General features: G+C 44.1%; 1 protein-coding gene across 5 annotated transcripts in view; it reads right to left on the reverse strand.

Moving 5' to 3' along the window:
- Nucleotides 1-351: 351 nt before the first annotated feature.
- Nucleotides 352-22,216, reverse strand: part of PPCDC (phosphopantothenoylcysteine decarboxylase) — a 55,047-nt gene continuing 33,182 nt past the window's right edge. For all 5 annotated transcript variants that reach the window (XM_056572610.1, XM_056572609.1, XM_056572608.1 and 2 more), the window contains exons 5-6: nt 10,991-11,159; nt 352-803 (exon numbers count right to left, since the gene is read on the reverse strand). In XM_056572610.1, coding sequence (XP_056428585.1) covers nt 724-803; nt 10,991-11,159 — 249 coding nt within the window. In that variant the 3' untranslated portion in view covers nt 352-723. The remainder of the gene's footprint in view (nt 804-10,990; nt 11,160-22,216) is intronic.

Consider the following 22,216-nt stretch of genomic DNA (forward strand, 5'->3'; position numbering starts at 1 on the left):
AGGTGCTATGAGCAGTAGCATAGCTAACATTTATTATTTTATTATTATTCATGTATACAGCGCCCTAGGTTCCAGGGTGCTTTATATTTGATAAAGGGTTAAAATACATGACCCAAATGTGGGTACAGTAAATACAAGACAGTAAAATGCAGAACAGCATGAAGAAAGGGCCCTGCCCGTAAGGGCTTACAATCTTTAATGTTAACGGTAGGTTGTACATAGCTGTATGACGGATTCTTTTTTTGTAAGACATGTTTTTTTTAATGGTATAATTTTGATGTACATTTAATATATTAGTTAACTTTCATTGTTTTCAGTTACTTTTTTTTAGGGCAGTGCTAAATCCTTGTGGGGGGAAAAAAAAAAAAAAACTACATATAAAACAGCAACTACAAGAGCTTTCTAACAGGTTGACTCCTACCCCCTAAGGGTAGTAACACACATTGCATATTTTCTGCAGAAGAATATGCACCAAAGGCAGAAATGGATCCAACTGGAAGGGGAAATATTAAGGAAGGTGTTATACTTCCCCCTTTTAGGCAGATACACTTGGGCCTCTGGCACATTTTCTGCTACAGAAAATCTACAGCGTATCAGCAACATGTGTTTCTACTCTAAAGTAACAAAGAAGCAATACCTTTCCTCACCAGTGCTTATTATAGCATTATAACATTGCTATAATTTTATTTATTTTTATTTAATTTATGTATAAAACTCCTTCCATTACTGATGATGCTGGTTCTTGATCATAACCTCCTTCACCTTTTCAATGATAGTGCTGACCTCTGCCATAGCTCCAAGTCCTGTAGGAAACAAAAGAAGTAGAATACATTTCACAGAAGAAAGGAAGGACAAGATGAGGCATTTTGACTAGAGGTCACAAATTAATTACAGCTCTAAGGTAGAAGCCTAAAATACTTATGGCTTAAAAGGAAATCTGTCAGTTTCACCTGCACTAACCTGTCGGTACAGACAGGTAGTGAAGGTGACACTGATGACAACTATACTTTTCTGGTCCCGTTCTGTGCTCTGGTTCTAACGCTATCTTCTTTGGTATCTTCTGTCCTGGTGCCTTCTTGGAAATTGGGCGGAGCTTCGTGACGCCACCATTACTGCTTCTCTGCTGGGTTCCGCTGCTAGCAAACAGAAGTGGTTACATCATGAAGCTCTGCCCATGCTACAAGTCTGCCCCAAAGCAGAAGATGCCAAAAAAGATAGCGGGAGAACCAAAGCATGGAACGAGATCAGGTAAGTATTGTGATCATCAGGTAAGTATTGTTGTGTACCAACAGGTTAGTGCAGGTGAAACTGATGACAGATTTCTTTTAATAACATGTGTGAGACAGTGACAGGAATGGTTGTTGGGAACCGTTAAATTTCCCCAAGGTACTTGTCGTGTGTGGACACCAGGTTTAAGGAAGCGCATATCCCATCCAGGAAAAGCTGGGTGAGATAAGAGAAATTAAGTAAATAGTTAACACTAGTAAGACTGCTATTGCACCTGGATTTTTATAAATGAAAGGCAGGTTTGGTAGAGGGTCCTTTCATCCCCCTTCCTTGGCCTGTCCTTATGACATAATATATATAACATAAGGCAAGAAACAAGTTCAATAAACATAAATGGGATGTGGCCTGAATGGCGAGATGAGGGGTCGCACTTTGCAGTGCCCCCGCTAGCCCAGCTCTATGTACCCTGTCTACCTATCCTGTTCAGGGCTCACCCGATTGGCTCCCTGAAGTGTGCTGTCCACGGGTGGCGGTCCGGTGTTGGTTGCGGGCAGCTGGAGGTCCGGGCGACGGAGTGGTAAGCGGCAGCAGTGGGGCCTGGTCGGAGCCCGGCGGCAGCGGTATCTTGGAGTCCTGCCCTGTGGGGAGAGGTGCCGTTGCTGGCAGGTGACAGATCGTGGCTGCAAGGGAGTGGGCTTTTGGTGTTTCTGCTGTGGTGGGGGCGCCATTGTGCTCCTTGTTGGGAGTGGCTTAAGTGGTTTCTGTGGCAGCTCCCGCGGCTCAGATCCTTCTACTGAACGGAGCTCTGTCCTCTGCCTGCTGATCAGGGCTCTGTGCGTGCAGCTGGGCATTGTAGTGCCTTCCTAGAGTCTGTCCCTGGTCCCTGCTTGCTGGCCTCTGGCTGAAGGTGGTCTCCGACTGCTGGCTAGACGCGCTGGGATTTCTGGTGCTCTGCATCCTAATATAACCTGCTGTGCAGCTGTGCATCATCCCTCTGCAGTGGAATATTTGTGAGTACTAGTACTGGGCCTTGAGGTGCTTCACTTGAAGAGACTGGGGGTGCACTGTGAATATCCCACCTGCGGCCACTTGCCAGTGAGTTTTGCTGTGACTTGAGATACTTCACCTGAAGGGACTGCATCTGTGGTGAGCTCTGTAAATATCCCATCTGCTGCCGCCTGCCAGTGAATACTGCTGGGACTTGTGGTGCTCCGCCTACATGGTCTGCATCGGAGATGTATACTGTGAATATCCCATATGCTGCCGCTTGTCTGTGAGTTCTGCTGAGACTTGTGGTGATACACCTGAAAAGAATGCAGCTGTGGTGTGCGCTGTGAATATCACTTCTACTGCCTGCCGGAGTGAGCTACTGAAACTTGTGGTGCTACACCTGACAGTTCAACTCATGTTCCTTTCATATACAACTCCTTTCCATTTCATATACATCCTGTGCGTGCTGCTGACCTCTGTGCTATGGCATTGTACTTCCCTCCCCTTTCAGCTTGTCTGGTGCTGTTACCAAGAGTGGCTCTAGGAGCAAAACCAAGAAATCTAAACCTGCTGCTGAGGCTGCTAGGTAGTCAATGGAGGATGAAGTCTCTTCAGATGAGGGCCATTCTCAGGCTAGCGGGCACTCTCGGAGGGACTCCTGTGTACCTACGCCTCTAGTCTCCAAGGTCTCAGCTCATGCGGCCAGGACCCTTAGTCCATTCTCCAGATCTCCGGAGGAACTGAGATGGGAGTCACCTGAACCTTCTCCCTCCCTGTTTGCTGGCTCTTCTAGCCCAGAGATGTTCTCCGCACCATGCTACCTGCCCTGCTGCTTCCATTGATCAGAAGTTCACGGAGTTGCTTGTAGCCTTCACTTCTTGTCAGATTCTAATGGTTTCTAAGGTGGATGAACTTCGACAGGATTTTGTGATACTTCGCCATGAGACACAGAAAATACGGTAGTGTAATAAAGAGGTGGAGCAGATGGCTTCCTTACAGCAACATGTTAGAAGTGTTCTTGATCGTGCTGATGATATAGAAACCGCCTCAGGCGCAATAATATCCGCCTGGTGGGCTTTCCGTAGAAAGTGGAGGGTCCAGACCCTGTGGCATTTCTGGAATCGTGGTTGAAGGACATTTTGCCAGCTGATACCTTCTCACCGTACTTTACCGTGAAGAGGGAGCATAGGGTGCCGGGCAACCTCCCCCTCCTGGGGCTCCTCCTAGACCGTTTCTGGCTAAACTACTTCCCTTCAGAGATCAGGACACTATCCTGAGAGCTGTCCGCAAAGGGGAGGTGCGCTTTAATGACAGTAGAGTTGCCTTCTACCCCGATTTATCCGTGGAGCTACGTAAACAGAGGGTCAAGTTCACTGAAGTATGACTTTGAAGTCTCCAGTTGAAGCGCTGCAGTGGGTAGATGCTGCCCCCCCCCCCCCCCCAGGTGGCTCCTCCGGACTGATTATGTGGGGAGCCTGTCCATATTTTCCGTTGAGGTCCGGTGAGAAAACTGCATATGGGTGAGCTGACCAGAGTCAGCGTTTCACTCCGGTCGCCTCATTGAAATACATTACATATGGGCCGCATACGGCAGGGATACGGGAGCGCCCGGTTTTAGCTCCCCCCCAGACGTATGTGGTCCCATACTGCCTAAAATGTGATGTGAACCCAGCCTTAGACAGTGTTTTGTTGGGGATGCTAATATTCTTTTCTGCATTTGTTTTTGTGTGTGTTTTGCCCTTTGTTTGTGTGTCCTGTTTGAGTGGAAGTGGTGTGTGTGGATTTTGTACCTGGGGAACCCGCATTTCTGGTTGTCAGCGCGTTGCGGTTTTTCCCTTAATTCTATAGTCTTATAGTCGTTGGCCAGAAGATACTATTAAGGGCATGGCTTGCGAGGGTGGTATCATTCTACCTACTCTACGTCAGCCTGCGGAGTGTCCATTTTGGTTTCTAAGTCCCTCCCGTTGGTAATTTCCCAGGTAGCATGTGACCAGTTTGGTAGGTTTGTTATTATTAAGTGTTCCTTACATGCCTTAAGTATTAATGTGGTCTCTGTCTATGTTCCCCCTCCCCCATTCAGCTGACATTTCCCTCTCTTCCCCTTCTTTTCATAGGCGACTTTAATGCAGTTCCAGATCATCCCCTCGATCGTACCGGTGCTGAGGACACTGGCTCTCCTGGGCTTGTTGCCTGGAGTGAGGCGCTATCTCTTACTGATGTTTGGCGCTGGAAGCATCCATTTGACCCAGTCTTCTCCTTTTACTCCTCAGTTCACAAATTGTTCTCCAGGATTGATCTTGTGTTTGCATCAGCAGATCTTCTGCCTATGGTAAGCGACATTACATATACCAGTAGGGAGATCTTTGACCACACGGCTATTGTTCTTACCCTAAGATTAGGTCCTCCTCCCTCCTCTCGGGTCTGGCTGGCTTCAAGAGGAGGTGGTGATGGCTCAGTTACTGGAGGCACATATCTGTTCTGGGAACACAATGGCTCTCATCCTGACAAACTGATACAATGGGACGCATATTAGGCTCATGTGCGTGGTGCTTTTATGTCTGGGGTTGCGGGACAGTGAGTATCTTATTCTGCTAGAGAGATGGCATTACAGGTTGATAATGGGGTACTGGAGGTGGAGATGGTGAGGAATCCTTCTTCTGTGACGGGCTAAAGCACAGAGAGCTCTCTAAATTCTGCAGAAGGCAAGAGTTCAGAAGAAGATGGTGGATGGGGAGGCAGCACTATTTGAGTTTGGGGATAAAAATGGGAAGTTGTTGGCATACTTGGCCAGGGAGAGCAGGCCGGTGGTTTCCATTCCTTGCCTCGGGGGGTTGAATGGGGCTCTAGAGTCCATTTCAATCGTCATTAAAGGGGTATTCCAGAAAAAAACGTATTTTTTATATCAACTGGCTCCAGAACGTTAAACAGATTTGTAAACTACTTCTATTAAAAAATCTTAATCCTTTCAATAATTATCAGCTGCTGAAGTTGAGTTGTTGTTTTCTGTCTGGCAACAGTGCTCTCTGCTGACATCTCTGCTTGTCTGCGGAACTGCACAGAGTAGAAGAGGTTTACTATTTGCTTCTAAACTGGGCGGTTCCTGAGACATGTGTCATCAGAGAGCACTTAGACAGAAAAGAACAACTCAACTTCAGCAGCTCATAATTACTGAAAGGATTAAGATTTCTTAATAGAAGTAATTCACAAATCTGTTTAACTTTCTGGAGCCAGTTGATATATATAAAAAAGTTTTTTCCTGGATAACCCCTTTAATGATGTGTTTCGGGATTACTATAAATCCCTGTACTCTTCTCAGATTGCAGATGTTCCGGTTGGTCTTATTTCCTTTTTGAGAGGGTTGTCTCTTACTCCTTTGAGACTCAGGCGGCTGCCTTAGAGGCCCCCTTAACTCCGGAGGAGGTTTTGCTGGCTATTGCTAATCTAACAACAGGGAAGACTCCGGGCTTAGATGGAATGGTTGGCGATTGGTACAGGATGAACAAGGAAAAGCTGATTCCCCTTATGCTGAATCTCTTCAGTGTTGCCTCCGAGACTGGGAGGTTACCAGACTCCATGCGTGAGGCTCTGATTGTAATTCTTCCTAAGCCAGGCAAGGATCCAAACTATGCAGAATTGACCCCAAGTTTAGAGCGTGGGTGAGATTGTTATTTGACAGCCCTAGAGCTAGGATACGCACGAATTTGGATGTCTCTGAACCATTTCCGTTGAATAGAGGTACGCGTTAGGGGTGTCCACTGTCACCTTGTTTATTTGCTCTGGCAGTCGAGCCCCTGGCAGCAGCCATTCCAGTTTCTCCTATCTGTGGGCTGAGCCGGGGACCATTGGAAGAGAAGTTTTCTTGGCTCCTTGTCGGGCCTGCGGGTCAGCTGGACAAAGTCTTCTCTGATGCCTTTGTCTGCGGCTGCTGTTATTCCTCTTTTCAATGGTCTCCAGGTGGTCACTCGCTTTAAGTATTTGGGGGTTGAGGTCTCTGCATGTCTTGGGGAATTTTTAGCTTTGAATCTGGATCCTGTTGTCTCTTCTACGGCTACCCGGTTGCAAGCATTGTCATCTTTACCCTTATCATTGGCGGGTAGTATTAATATCTTTAAAATGATATATCTTCCTAAGTTTCTATATCTCTGTCATCTCTCACCTGTGATCCCTCCCAAGAGATTCTTTGTTAAGCTGAGTGGCCTCATGAGATCCTTCTTTTGGCAAGATATACCTCCCCAACTGGGTCAGGCATTGCTGCAGGCTTCGAAACAACGGGGTGGGCTAGCTGCTCCAAATATGTATAATTATTTCTTAGCGTACCAGCTTGTGTACGCTGCCTGGTGGATCGATCTGGATCTCTCCAATGTGTCTACAGCTTTGGCAGGAGCTCTTATGGGTTCGTATGAATCTTTGACTAATGTTTTATATAGATATACTCCTGATGCAAAGTTGTTATCTCCTATTAGAACTGTGGCTGCGGTGTGATCTGTGGTATCTGGGCGCTTTCTATAGCCAGTGTTCTCTCCCGAGGGCACCTCTGTGGGGGAACCCTCATTCTGAGCACCAGCAGGAGTTGGAGGCGGCTGGCTTTTGGAGCTCACATGGAGTCAAGTTTGCTATACCTCTATTAAGGGATTTTCCCTTCTTTCCCTCTTTTCAAGAATTGTGTGACCATTTTGATGTCCCTTGGGTGCCCATTTTAGGTATCTTCAATTGCAACATGCGGTCTTGGCACAATTTGGCTGCCTTGATGTGACCCTGTTTTTTTCTGATGTGGAGTTGCTCCTGGGTACTACCGACCCGACTAAACCGTTGACACAAGCATATGCTCTGCTTCAGTCTGTGGGCCCTGATCCTTTTGCATTAGCTTACCTGAAATGGATTGAGGATATTCTGGACCTCTCGGAGGAACAGTGGAGGGAGGTTGCAGCGATGTATTACCCCACAGTGGTTAGTGCCCGAGACATGCTTATCCAGTCATGATTCATATTGCATTTGTATTCTAATCCGGTTAAGCTCTTTCGTATAGGGTTTTCCTCCTCTGATGTGTGTTTTCTCTGCTAGGTTGATAGAGGCTCCTTTTTGCATGCTGTATGGAGTTGCCCATGTGTGGTTCCCTTCTGGAGGGCTGTGATGCCGTTCCTGGCAGATCATCTGGAGTTTCCTTTAGTTTTTTCCCCTTTAGTTTATTTGCTAGGCTTGATTAACGATCTAATTTCGGGCTTCCATAGGCGCCTTCTCATTCGGTTTTTGCTGTTTTGTGCTTGCAAGGTAGTGATTATGGCATGGAAGGATACTTCTCCTCCTCCTTTGTCCCATTGGTTTAATCTAGTCAATAGATATGTTCCATTATATAGCACCCTTTATATAACTCGTAAGTGCCCAAAAAAATGTATAAAGTCTGGATGCCCTGGTTGATATTGGGGGAGTCGGTGGTCCCTTCTGAACGTGTTCACTCTCCTCAGCAGGGGTCTACCATTTCCGTTTAAATGGTGTTTAGGGTTTCTACAGGTGTTTGAATGGTGTTTGGCTGTGTGTGTCTATATGTTTGTTGTTGATGGGCGGTCAAGTCTGGGACTTCATGATTGCACTGATTCCAGTTAAATGTATAATTTTGTTTTGTTCTCCTGCTGGCTGTAGTGGTGCTCTCTAGAGTGTCTTTGGTTGTTTTTATTTTGTTGTTATGTTAAAATTTATAAATAAATATAAAAAAAAAAAAAGACAAATGAAATAAGACAGACTATTACAAATGGAGAGAGGGCAGTGCTCATGAGGGTTTACGATCTAAAACCTTTCCATACATAACAACCAAAAAATTGCTAACACACATCAGGATCCCAGACACTTTTACCTACACAAGTGTGGTCTATTTCATTATATGTATCAAAAGTCCTGAATTGGGTCTTATTAAGCAGAAACTTCATATCTCAAAGACACAATAAAACTTAAAAATTCCTAATCTGTAAACGCCAAAAGAAAAGTGAATCCCGTCTGGCATCACACTTAGACTAAAAGCACATTCCAGGACACACAACAATCTTGCAGAATCCCAGCAGGTGGTGGTCTGCAATCCAAAGCATGAGCATATCAACATGAACAAGAGAAAACTGTGGCACTCACCATATGCTGGATACTTCTTACTCTTTACATACAGTGGGGGGTCAGGAACAGGACAGCAGGGGGCGATAGAAGGCATTGTAGTGCCTCTGCTGTCCTGTTCTCGACCACCCATTCCGCTGTATGTTTTTCTTTTTTTTTTCACTGCTAATCTATAAACTATTTTAATACATTTAAGTGTCTTAGGCAATTTTGGAGCCCAAGAATTGCCCAGAGACTCACGTGATCAGATGGATTCCCGAAAGTCCAAAGTTGGAGGTCCCATAGACATGCATGGGACCTCCAGCAAAGGAGCTACGGGAATCCATCTGATGTTTTTGAGCAACTCTTGGGCTACCAGATTACCCAGGAAGTTAAAATGTATCCTGCTGCCCAAGTGAAGGGGGACTACTGCTTTAAAGGGAACAGCAGCAGGAGAGCCCACGGGTCACAATATGTTGGACCTACCTCACAACAACAAATACAATGTTGTCCACACCATAATCCAGTGTTTCCCAACCAGGGTGCATCCAGCTGTTGCAAAACTACAGCTCTCAGCATGCCCGGACAGCCGAAGTTTTGCAACAGCTGGAGGTACCCTGGTTGGGAAACACTGCCTTATATGCTAAGATTGACATATTCTATACTAACACCTATAAACTACTCATCTAGAATATATGTCCTGGGCCAGATCATTAAGGGTATTTTTCTCTTGGCATGCCGGTAGTTGTAGTTTCGCAGCAGCTGGAGGCACCCTGGTTGGGAAACAATGCCATAATCAAACATAACAGACATACTGAAAGTAGGCATACCTGTCTCTACTGCATGCTGATCTCACAGAGGACAGGATAAAATAGGCGACAGGTCCCTTTTAATTCTATTTTAGGCCCCAATAACATAATGTTTATGGTCTCCATTGCTAATATATGTCAAAACACCATCAAAAGGATATTAAAATATATACTGCGTCATAGCCCCCGATGTGTACCCATTGGCTTTAATTGACCAAAAATGTAATCCACTTGCAACTATGTTTGGTCTGCTTTATGCCAGTATGTGTTTTATTTAAACGATAGAAAAGCATACTCTTCCACATTCATAAAGTAAATGTCTTTTTTAACAACAGTAATACACCTAAGCACACCCCCATAAGCATGCAGGCTTGACAAAGGAAAGGTAAAGGCATCTGTCAAAACATTTGTCAGCTCTATGATGGCCCCTGTTAAAATGGCCTCTGGCAATGATGTGTTGCCACATGTGATATTACTTCTATGGGGGGTTTACAACCTGTATGGAGAAAATAGGTAAATACAGGTAACCAGTTCACATTTCAAACGTGCATGCCACCTAGTGGTGAATCAGTGTTACTATGAGTCTGTGTAAGGGTTTTGCTTTAATGAAAATGTAAAACTAAAATCCAAAGCAACAAAAAGACATCTTTCAGCTGTAAATATTCTGGAAAAAAATGTACAATACTTGTGTGCCCTAACAAATGTCATTGGGCCTGCTGCCTGATATTTGGCTTAGATTTACTAAAACTGTCTAATTCTTAGAATCATAATATATAATAATATCCTAACTAGGGATCGACCGATATCGTTTTTTTAGGGCCGATGCCGATAATCGGTGCAGGTTAGGGCCGATAGCCGATAACTTATACCGATATTCCGGTATAAGTTATCGGCTATTTATCCCCCCGCGACACCGCTGCAGATAACTGATTTAAAGCGGGCGCTTTAAATCAATGTACTGCAGTGGCTTTTGCCACCGCCGCCACCACCCGCTTCTCTCCCCCTACCTGTCAGGGTGGTCCGGGCCATCCATCCTTCCTGTAGTGTCCGGCGGCATTCCGGATGGAGGGTGAACCGGTCCGGGCTGTCCTTCTTCTCCGGGGGTCATCTTCTCCACTCCGGGCAGGCTCCGGCCTAGTAACGCAGCACAGACGCCGCTGCGCAGTGACGCCCGTGCGCAGCGACGCACCTGACGTCACGGCGTAGCGGCGTCTATGCAGCGTACTAGGCCGGAGCCTGCCCGGAGTGGAGAAGAGGACCCCCGGAGAAGGACAGCCCGGACCGGTTCACCCTCCACCCAGAATGGCGCTGGACACTACAGGAAGGATGGATGGCGCGGACCACTCCCATTACGGGTAAGTTAAATTTTATTTTATTGACTTGGAGGGTGGGGGAGGGGCCCGACCGGTAAAGTGGTATGGGCAAAAATCCATACCGTGGGAGAAAAAAAAAACGGTATCCGGTTCATACCAGTATACCGCCCAGCACTACGGTGGGGGGTGCAACGTGGTGTGGTGGGTCGGGGGGGAGGCGGTCGCGGTGCGGTGGGGGCGGTGCCGGGCATTATCGGCAAGGTAATTGCCGATACCGATAATGCCCAAAATCGTGATTATCGGCCGATAATATCGGCCATACCGATAATCGGTCGATCCCTAATCCTAACATTCTTTAGTAAAAATGCAACAGCTCTATGAACCTTGATGTAAATACTCAGTGTCCCACACTGCAATAATCTAAGCATTATATGTGTCTTCAAAATTCAAATTTTCCTAAACACAAAACCTTTACAGTTGTTCTGTACTGAAGTATTGCTAGTTCACATATCAAGGTTATGATAAGCTGAATACTCAAGAGCATACAGAAATATGGGCTCTAAAGCACCTGCTGACCTTTGTCGCCACACATCAGTGTTTTTTCAATGCATTCAATCTCTATGTAGCCAAAACTGCGAAGACGTTCAGTCTGTCCTGCTGTGATTGGATGATCCCACATGGCTGTGTTCATAGCTGGACAGAACAGCAGTGGCTTTTGTAAGTCCCATGCACGAACTATACAGGTCTGCAAAAGAAAACGCACATTAAGTTAGAAAGTTTATCATAATGACATAATAATGACATGCTATACAGCTCATCATACTGATGCCATTGCCATGTTTTTTTTACAGGGTTTACAACCTGTATAGAGAAAATTGATAACTATGTATAACCAGTTCACGTTTCAAATGTGCACGCCACCCAGTGGTGAATCAGTGGTACTATGAATCTGTGAAAGGGTTTTGATTTCATGAAAATGTAAAACCAAAACCCAAAGCAATAAAAACAGGGACAAACTCCAAAACCAGTAACTACCAAACATGAGCAAAGGGAGTCAGTTGAAGCAAATATTATACAAAGTGTTATTACATCAAAAAAGACTATAAATGATAAGACAGGGATCAATACATCAATAAATAGCTTCACTGGGGTCTTACAGAAAGTATTACATCAGAGCAGCATAGCCAGATATTTATATAGAGGGTACACATAATGGTGCAAGTAAATGCAAGTAGAAGAAGAAAAAAAAATCTGGGCAAAACATTCCCTTAAAGGACACAGCCAATTTCTTTTTAGTGTTTTTGTTTTTCACTCCTTGCCTTCTAATAGCCATAGGAATGCTTGGTATTTCTTTAACCAATTATATTGTAATGACACTTTTCACTTCCCTATAAAACGTATGGTGCAATAAAATATTTTTTGTTTGCCGAAAAAAGCTATTTTAACCCCTTAACCTGTTCAGGACGCCGGGCGTATGCATACGCCCTGCATCTCGAGTCCTTAAGGACGTGGGGCGTATGCATACGCCCGTGGGAATTCCGGTCCCCGCCGCTAGCCGGTTGGGGACCGGATCGGGATGCCTGCTGAAATCATTCAGCAGGCACTCCGGCACATCGCCCAGGGGGTCCTGAGACCCCCCCCATGTCGGCGATCGCAGATAATCCCATGTCAATTCAGACATGCGATTTTCTGCTATTCCGGGCTGATAGGGTCTCTGGTGACCCGATCACCCGGAAAATAGTGATGATCGGAGCTGTCAGGGACAGCCCCGATCATCTTGAGGGCTAGGAGTGAGGTCACAGAGCTGCGATCTCCCCCTATCCCCTGCCATTGGTCAGAACTGATTCTGACCAATGGCAGAGCAGGACAGTGGGTTGTCATGGCAACCCCTGTTCTGCCCTCCCATGGTAGTCGAGGGGATCGTGGGAAGAAGATGGAGGCCGGTACCTGCAGGAGAAGATGCCTGGAGATCCCCGATCATCGCTGGAGACTGCTGGATCCTGGGTCAGGTAGGGAAACTACAGTGGGGGGGGGGATTGAAAGTGAAAGTAAAGTGATCTTTACTGTGGCAACCACTAGGAAGGCCAAACTGCAACTCCCAGCATGCCCAGACAGCCAAAGGCTGTCTGGGCATGCTGGGAGTTGTAGTTTTGCAACATCTGGAGGGTCACAGTTTGGAGAGCACTGTTACAGTGGTGCCCAAACGGTAGCCCTCCAGATGTTGCCAAACTACAACTCTCGGCATGCCTGGACTGCCCAGGCATGCTGGGAGTTGTAGTTCTGTAACATCTGTCCCTTCAGATTTAGCAATTTTCATGAATTTTTTGAAAATTGCTGCTCTACTTTGAAGCCCTCTAATTTTTTCAAAAAGCAAAAATATGTCCATTTTATGATGCCAACATAAAGTAGACATATTGTATTTGTGAATAAAAATAACATTTATTTGGAATATCCATTTTCCTTACAAGTAGAGAGCTTCAAAGTTAGAAAAATGCAAAATTTTCATGAAATTTGGGGATTTTTCACCAAAAAAGGATGCAAGTAACGCTGAAAATTTACCACCAAAATAAAGTAGAATATGTCACGAAAAAACAATCTCAGAATCAGAATATTCGGTAAAAGCGTTTAGCGTTATTAATTCGTAAAGTGACGGTGGTCAGAATTGCAAAAAAGGGCTCAGTCCTGAAGGTGAAAAAGGGCTGCGTCCTTAAGGGGTTAAAGGGGTAGTCCGGTGGAAAACTTTTTTTTTAAATCAACTGGTGCCAGAAAGTGAAACAGATTTGTAAATTACTTCTATTAAAAAATCTTAATCCTTCCAGTACTTATTAGCTGCTGAATACTACAGAGGAAATTCTTTTCTTTTTGGAACACAGAGCTCTCTGCTGACATCACGAGCACAGTGCTCTCTGGTGACATCTCTGTCCATTTTAGGAACTGTCCAGAGCAGCATATGTTTGCTATGGAGATTTTCTTCTACTCTGTATAGTTCTTAAAATGGACAGAGATGTCAGCAGAGAGCACTGTGCTCGTGATTCAGCAGAGAGCACTGTGCTCGTGATTCAGCAGAGAGCTCTGTGTTTCAAAAAGAAAATAATTTCCTCTGTAGTATTCAGCAGCTTATAAGTACTGGAAGGATTAAGATTAGTTATTAAGTAATTTACAAATTTGCTTAACTTTCTGGCACCAGTTGATTTAAAAGAAAAAAAAAGTTTTACACCAGAGTACCCCTTTAAGGACCAGGCCAATTTTCGTTTTTGCACTTTAGTTTTTTTTCCTCCTCCCCTTCTAAAAATCATAACACTTTTAATTTTGCACCTACAGACCCATAAGGGCTTGTTTTCTGCACCACCAATTTTATCAATTGTACTTTGTAATGACATCAATCATTTCATTACAAAATCTATAGCGAAACCAAAAAAATGTATTCGTGGGGTGAAGTTAAAATACAAAAATACATTTTGTAACTTTTGGGGCTTTTGTTTCTACACAGTACATTTTTATGTAAAAATGACACCTTATCTTTATTATGTAGGTCCATACAATGACAAGGATATCCAAATTATGTAGGTTTTATTTTATTTTATTTTACTACTTTAAAAAAATTGTAAATACATGCACCAAAATTAGTATGCTTAAAAATTTCCTCTTCTGACCCCTATAACTTTTTTATTTTTCTACACACGGACTATATGAGGGCTCATTTTTTGCGCCGCGGTCTATAGTTTTTATTTTGATCGGACTTTTTGATCACCTTTTATAAAATTTATCGTGTAATTTGGTCTTACAGTGAGGACAACTGGGATTCCCCTTACAACACCTTCCCTAATAAAAGTGTAAATCCTCCCCCCCCCCTCCTTTCCCATTTTTAAAATAATGTGTTAGGCTCAGAATTTGTGCTAGGGTCCCATCCTAAATGAGGCCACCTCCCCGTGGTGGATGGGGGACACGTTTTGAATAAAAAGTGCGCTAAGAGCCTCAATTTTAAGACCAATGTGTGCTGCTGCAATCCTCTTTTTTTGTAGACTATTTAGTCTATGTTCCTATAGCAGGACAATTTATGGCCCATCTTAGTGTGAATTCTCCACATCTATTGTCTTAACCCCTGCATCCAGTATTTGTGAGATGTAACCTGTGTCTTCTGCTTGTGAGCTTAGATTTGCTTTGGAGTTGATAAAGGGAGGAATCCCGAAAGCTTCTCTACAAAATTCTGTTAGTCCAATAAAAAAGGTATTACAAGATACTGCAACATTTTATGATTTGCATCTGCATCACTGGACTCATACGGCCACTCAAATTTAATATCTATCTAGCTATCTATATATATATATATATAAAAACTAAACGTGTGTATGTATGCATGTATGTATGTATGTATGTATGTGTGTGTATGTATGTGTATGTGTGTGTGTATGTTCCAGCATCACGTCCAAACGGCTAAAGATATTAACATGAAACTTGGCACACATGTTACTTATATGTCAACAACAAACATAGGATAGGTGATTTAACCCTTACTCACCCCCATTTGCCAGGGGCGGGGTTTATGTTTAAAGTCCCATACAAGTCAATGGGAAATATATGTTACTACATAACTTCCAAACGGCTGGAGATATTTTGATAATACTTGGTCACATGTTACTTATATGTCCACTTAAAATATAGGATAGTTAATTTAACCCTTAACTACCCCCATTTGTGAGGGTTGGGGTTTTTGTTTAAAGTCCCATGCAAATCAATGGGAAATGTATGTTCCCACTTAACTTCTGTACGGCTGGAGATAATTCAATAACTGGTACACATATTACGGGTCGGGATGGGAGGTCGTGATAGGAGGATGGGATGGGAGGACGTGATGGGAGGACGGGATGGGAGGACGGGATGGGAGGACGGGATGGGAGGACGGGATGGGAGGACGGGATGGGAGGACGGGATGGGAGGACGGGATGGGAGGACGGGATGGGAGGACGGGATGGGAGGACGGGATGGGAGGACGGGATGGGAGGACGGGATGGGAGGACGGGATGGGAGGTCGGGATGGGAGGTCGGGATGGGAGGTCGGGATGGGAGGTCGGGATGGGAGGTCGGGATGGGAGGTCGGGATGGGAGGTCGGGATGGGAGGTCGGGATAGGAGGTCGGGATAGGAGGTCAAAAGCTTCCTCCTTTGTTTATTTTCCTCCCCAAAAAGGATTTGGAAGGAAAAACCGGGCAACGCCAGGTACTCAGCTAGTATATATATACAAACTGAAGAACGAGAAAACACTAAAAAGGAACAAGAAAGCAATAAAACAGGTCAATTGTCAACAAAAATAAATAGAAAAGGACTAAATAAAAGACTTATGTATTATTTGTACCAGCCCAAAAATGTATGACTTATTTAGTTTTTTCCTCCTCATGAACTAGGGCTATTGTACATCCTCTACAGATATTATAAGTTTTCTCAGCAGATTCCATGGTCCTTAAAGCTCTCATGTACATAGCTAATCTTTGCAGCTTAACAGTACATTAGAGAATAACATGGAGTAATACAGACAAAATGGCTGAATAATATATATTTATATATTTTTTTTCTCTCACTTTTATTAACTCTATTTTTTACACTTTTTCCTTTTCTTTAGTCCCCATAGGGGGTTATAACATTCAATATTTTGATTGCATACAGTGTTCAATGCTGGGCTTTGGCTCAGTGTTGATCAGTGTTAATGGAGCCTCAGAGCATTGATTGATTGGACGGCGAGGAGGGTGGTAAGGGCCGTCCACTCAGCTGATAAGGAAACCGTGATTTCGCCACGGATGTCCCAATCTGTTACCGGCATCTAGCTATCCTGAATTTAGATGTCGCGATCATCTTTGATAGCAGCGTCTAAAGGGTTGATGCTGGACATCATTTCGATTGGCGATGTTCGGCATTAACCGTGGGCCCTGGCTGCCTATAGCAACCAGGACTCACCGAGTATGAAGTGTGCTCAGCTTGTGAGAATGCTTCAAACCCTGGTAATGGGACCACTGCATACAGGTATGCCCTTGGTCCTTAGGTACCAGGACACAAAGCCGTACCTGTACCCCCTTCATCCTTAACAGGTTAAACCTTTTGTTAGTTTTTTTTAACGCAGTGCACTTTACAGTGAAGTTTTCTCTTTATTCCGTAGGTAAATACAATATAAACAACACCCATCTTTACAAGCTTTCCTATTATTCTATTCTATTAGTCAAACTTTTAAAATAAATATGTCAGGCAGTTGATCACTGCTGCTGTTGCTAGTGGTGGAAGTTGGAGAAGTTAACCCCTAGTGTCCTTACAGAATCTGGGAAGCACTATACCCTCCTTCAGCTGTGGAAGCTTGGAGTCTCGCTGCCTAGCCTTGAATCCTGGCGGGAGGTGGTGGACCCCTGCTATAGTGAGATTGCAACCTGTGGGAGAGCGAGCTGCGCTCTATATGGTACTGAAAAGCTGAAAGATGCTCCGGCTATGTCCTTCTATATTCTGCTGCTAGAGCCCTGTTGTACTGGACTGTGTGGATCTACTGTGAAATCTGGATGCCCTGGCACATGATAGGAGAGAATGAGTTATTTCTCCTGTGTTGTCTCTGGTTGTCTCTTTCCTGGTCAAGGAAGTGGTGGTTACTCTGGGAGTGTGTGTGTGTGTGTGTGTGTGTGTGTGTGTGTCTCTGTTTAGTGTCTTGTGTCAGCTGGGGGTGGATCTCTTCAACTGCCTACTTCAATGGTGATGTACTGCCGCTCATTTGCTCCTGATTTTGGGGGTGGCGGGGGTGGGTCTATCTTCGGCTATATGTTATTTTATTTCTGTATTGTGTTGCAAAAATCATAAAAGTTATAAATAAATACTTTAAAAAAAATATATGTCTAAATTGCACTATTCTGACCCCTATAACTTTTTTTTTCTGTATACAGGGCTGTATGAGGGCTTTTTTTTGCGCTGAGATCTGTAGTTTTTATCAGTACCATTTTTTATGGGAATTTTTGAGTGCTTTGTAATAAAAAAAAAATTCTGATCTATGAGGTGACCAAAAAATAACAATTCTGGAGTTTTTGTAATTTTTATTTTTTTTATTTTTTTACATTTACACCGTTTACTGTGCAGGATCATTTACATTATATATATTAATCAGACAATTCCACATGCAGTGATACCTAATAAAAATTATTACCTATCTTACACTTTTTTAAAAAGCATGACATTTTGACAGGATGCAAAAACATGATGTGAAACAAGGCTAAGATTGTGGCGCAATCAAGCCCATTCCTCAGTAAGGGTTTGTTTGCTCACGTGGAGACCACCAGCTGGCACAGGGAATCTTTTAGAAAAAGGAATGCACATTAGCTCCACTACAAGGAACTGTCTCTAGCATCAGATGTCTAACAGAGACACAAAGTGGTAGGTACATCATAAAGATAACCAGAGCAATAAATTGTAAAGGAATCTGTAATGTATGGAAGAGCAAGGGCAGAGGTAATAGCTTCATTAGAAGAAGATAGTGACATGTGAAGAGTTCTTAGATCTGGAATATGTCTGATGTGACACAAGGGTGTAAAGTGTACTCTGGGGTATAACCTTTACACAATCACTAGGTTTCTGATACTCTCAGGCTAAACAATATCACTTTAAAGAATCTATATTAGAGCTTATCATTTATGTGATAAATACCTTTGTGCCACATTTGTATCAAAGTGGATATATATTTATTGGCAAACCATGCAAATGATATGGGCACACTTTCAAAGCACAATGGCCCCCTAACCAGGCAAGTGACCAAATAAGATAAGAAAAGCTATAATAAAACTACTGATGAAAGGGACACAGAGGTGAAGACATAGGAGCGCAGAAATGTGGAGTCAGTGGGCTGTGAAATCTGTGTAATAGGTCATATTAATGCCTGGAATTTTGTTATCAGGTTTAATTCTTGATTTTTCTCTCCATCACTGTTAAAATGATCTTTCAATATTAAGACTTTTTTTTTTTTTTTTATTTAACCCTTTAAGGACCCGGCCATTTTTTGCACATCTGACCATTGTCACTTTAAGCATTAATAACCCCTATGGTGCCAGAACAGCAAAAAAAAAAAAAAAGGCATAATATTTGGGAAACTACACCCCTCAAGGCACGTAACAAGGGGTACAGTGAACCTTAACACCCCACAGGTGTGGGAAGTATGTAATGTGTGTGCTTGGTGTAACTTTTGTATATAACCGTGTGCGATTATAAATCACACACCGTTATATGGAAAGAAACACTGCGGCCAAAAAAAATAGGGGGGGGGGGGGGGGGGCAAATGCAGCTCCCTGAACCCCGGGTCACGCTGAAAAATCTGCGGCGGACCCTTGAGGACCTATTAGGGGGGAATTTTTTTTTTTTTTACTTTATTACCTCCTACTTGTCCCTTTACTAGCAATCTCACCCTGCACTATACAGCTTCTCTTCAGCCCTGAGGGGCACAGATCTTCACGGAAGGGGGGGGGGGGGGGGGGGGTCCCTGGCTCCTTCTCACAGCTCTGCATGCTGACTGAATGCGGTGGGCGAGCAGAGCTGCGAGAAGGGGACATTAACCCCTCCCCTGCCGGCTGCTATTGGTCAGACGATCATCCAACCAATAGCAGCGCTCCTGGGGGGGTGACGAAATCGCCACCTCCCCATAGATACAGGAGGTGATTGGGGGTGTATTCTACACCCCCGATCCCCGTGTATCTCCGGGTCATCGGGTCACACGTGACCCGTATGACCGGAATCGCTGCAGATCGCCGACATGGGGTGGTCTCAGGACCCCCCTGGGCATTTGCACGGGATGCCTGCTGAATGATTTCAGCAGGCATCCCGGACCGGTCCGGCGGGAACCAGAATTCCCACGGGCGTACAGATACACCCTGGGTCCTTAAGGGGTTAAAGGGGTACTCCGGCCCTAAGACATCTTATCTCCTATCCAAAGGATAGGGGATAAGATGTCTGATCACGGGGGTCCTGCCGCTCCCACAGATTTGCATTGAGGGGGTGGGGCGTGACGTCACACCGGGGGGGGGGGGGGCGGCGGCGGCGGAGTCGTTATGTCAGGATACTCCGCTGCTGTAGTTGTGAGGCTTCAGACTCTGAGCCTCCAGCGCTGGCATGCAGCTCACACAGGTGGGTGCTGCATGAGATAGCGGGGTCCCCAGCGGCAGGACCCTCCCGATCAGACATCTTATCCCCTATCCTTTGGATAGGGAATAAGATGTCTTAGGGCCGGAGTACCCCTTTAACCCCTTAAGGACCCAGCCAATTTTCACTGTAGGACACGGCCATTTTTTGCACATCTGACCACTGTCACTTTAAACAGTAATAACTCTGGGATGCTTTTACCTTTCATTCTGATTCCGAGATAGTTTTTTCGTGACATATTCTACTTTATGGTAGTGCAAAAATGTTGTCGATACTTGCATCATTTCTTGGTGAAAAATTCCAAAATTTGATAAAAAAATTAAAAATTTTGCATTTTTTTTAAACTTTGAAGCGCTCTGCTTATAAGGAAAATGAATATTCCAAATAAATTATATATTTGATTCACATATACAATATGTCTACTTTATGTTTCCATCATAAAGTTGACATGTTTTTACTTTTGGAAGACATCAGAGGGCTTCAAAGTATAGCAGCAATTTTCCAATTTTTCACCAAATTTTCAAAATCGAAATTTTTAAGGGACCAGTTCTGTTTTGAAGTGGATTTGAAGGGCCTTCTTATTAGAAATACCCCACAAATGACCCCATTATAAAAACTGCACCCCTCATAGTATTCAAAATGACATTCAAAAGGTTTGTTAACACTTTAGGTGTTTCACAGGAATAGCAGCAAATTGAAGGAGAAAATTCAAAATCTTAATTTTTTACACTGGCATGTTCTTGTAAACCCAGTTATTGAATTTTTACAAGGGGTAAAAGGAGAGAAATCTTCCTAAAATGTGTAACCCAATTTCTCTCGAGTAAGAAAATACCTCATATGTGTATGTCAAGTGTTCGGCGGGCACAGTAGAGGGCTCAAAAGGGAAGGAGCGACAGTGGGATTTTGGAGAGTGAGTTTTTCTGAAATGGTTTTTGGGGGGCATGTCACATTTAAGAAGCATCCATGGTGCCAGAACAGCAAAAAAAAACCCCACATGGCTTACTATTTTGGAAACTACACCCCTCAAGGCACGTAACAAGGGGTCCAGTGAGCCTTAACACCCCACAGGTGTTTGACGACTTTTCGTTAAATTTGGATGTGATTTTAATTTTTTTTTTCACTAAAATGCTAGTTTTCCCTCAAATTTAAAATTCTTACAAGTGATAATAGGACAAAATGACCCCCAAAATTTGTAACCCCATCTCTTCTGAGTATGGAAATACCCCATGTTAGGACGTAAAATGCTTTGCGGGCAAACTACAATGCTCAGAAGAGAAGGAGTCACATTTAGCTTTTAAAAAGCAAAATTTGCTGAAATGGTTTTTGGGGGGCATGTCCCATTTAGGAATCCACTATGGTTCCAGGACAGCAAAAACACACATGGCATACTATTTTGGAAACTAGACCCCTCAAGGCACGTAACAAGGGGTCCAGTGAGCCTTAATACCCCACAGGTGTTTGACGACTTTTCGTGAAAGTTGGATGTGTAAATGATTTATTTATTTTTTTTCACTAAAATGCTGGTTTTCCTTCAAATTTTACATTTTTACAAGGGGTAATAGGACAAAATGCCCCCCAAAAATTGAAACCCCATCTATTCTGAGTATGCAAATACCCCATGTGTGGACATCAAGTGCTCTGCTGGAGCACTACCATGCTCAGAAGAGAAGGAGCGTCATTGAGCTTTTGGGAAAAAAATAGTTTGGAATGGAAGTCAGGGGCCATGTGCGTTTACAAAGCCCCCCGTGGTGCCAGAACAGTGGACCCCCCCCACATGTGACCCTATTTTGGAAACTACACCCCTCACAGAATTTAATAAGGGGTGCACTGAGTATTTACACCACACTGGCGTTTGACAGAACCTTGGAACAGTGGGCTGTGCAAATGAAAAATTTCATTTTTCATTTTCACGGACCACTGTTCCAAACATCTGTCAGACCCCTGTGGGGCGTAAATGCTCACTGTACCCCTTATTTATTTATATAGTGCCTACAGATTCCGCAGCGCTTACAATTATGGGGTACAAACAAAGACAAGTATCAGACATAAAATTACACAATAACTATTCAAACAAGAGGTATGGGGATATGTTGGGGATATGTTGGTGATATGATGGGGATATGTTGGGGATATGTTGGGGATATGTTGAGACTGTTGTAGGCCTGTCTGAAGAGATGTGTTTTTAGGCCACATTTGAAACTATGGATGTTGTTGTTGAGTCTGAGGGATTGAGGGATAGCATTCCAGAGAACCGGTGCAGCATGAGTGAAGTCTTGGAGACGGGAGTGAGAAGTTCGGATTATAGAAGATGTTAGTGTGAGATCACTAGCAGATCGGAGAGAACGTGTAGGATGGTAGACTGAGATGAGAGAGGAGATGTAGGGAGGTGCAGCATTGTGGAGAGCTTTGTTTGTGAGACTGAGGATTTTGTACTGAATTGGTAACCAGTGTAGTGACTGGCACAGGGAGGAGGCGTCGGCGTAGCGGCTGGAGAGGAAGATGAGTCTGGCTGCGGCATTAAGGATGGACTGGAGAGGAGAGAGTTTGGAGAAAGGAAGGCCTATTAGTAAAGAGTTACAGTAGTCGAGGCGGGAGTGAATCAAAACAATAATGAGAGTTTTAGCAGTTTCAGTAGTGAGAAACGGGCGGATTCTGG

Source organism: Hyla sarda, chromosome 4 (assembly GCF_029499605.1).
Source record: "Hyla sarda isolate aHylSar1 chromosome 4, aHylSar1.hap1, whole genome shotgun sequence".
In the NCBI taxonomy this organism is placed as follows: Eukaryota; Metazoa; Chordata; class Amphibia; order Anura; family Hylidae; genus Hyla; species Hyla sarda.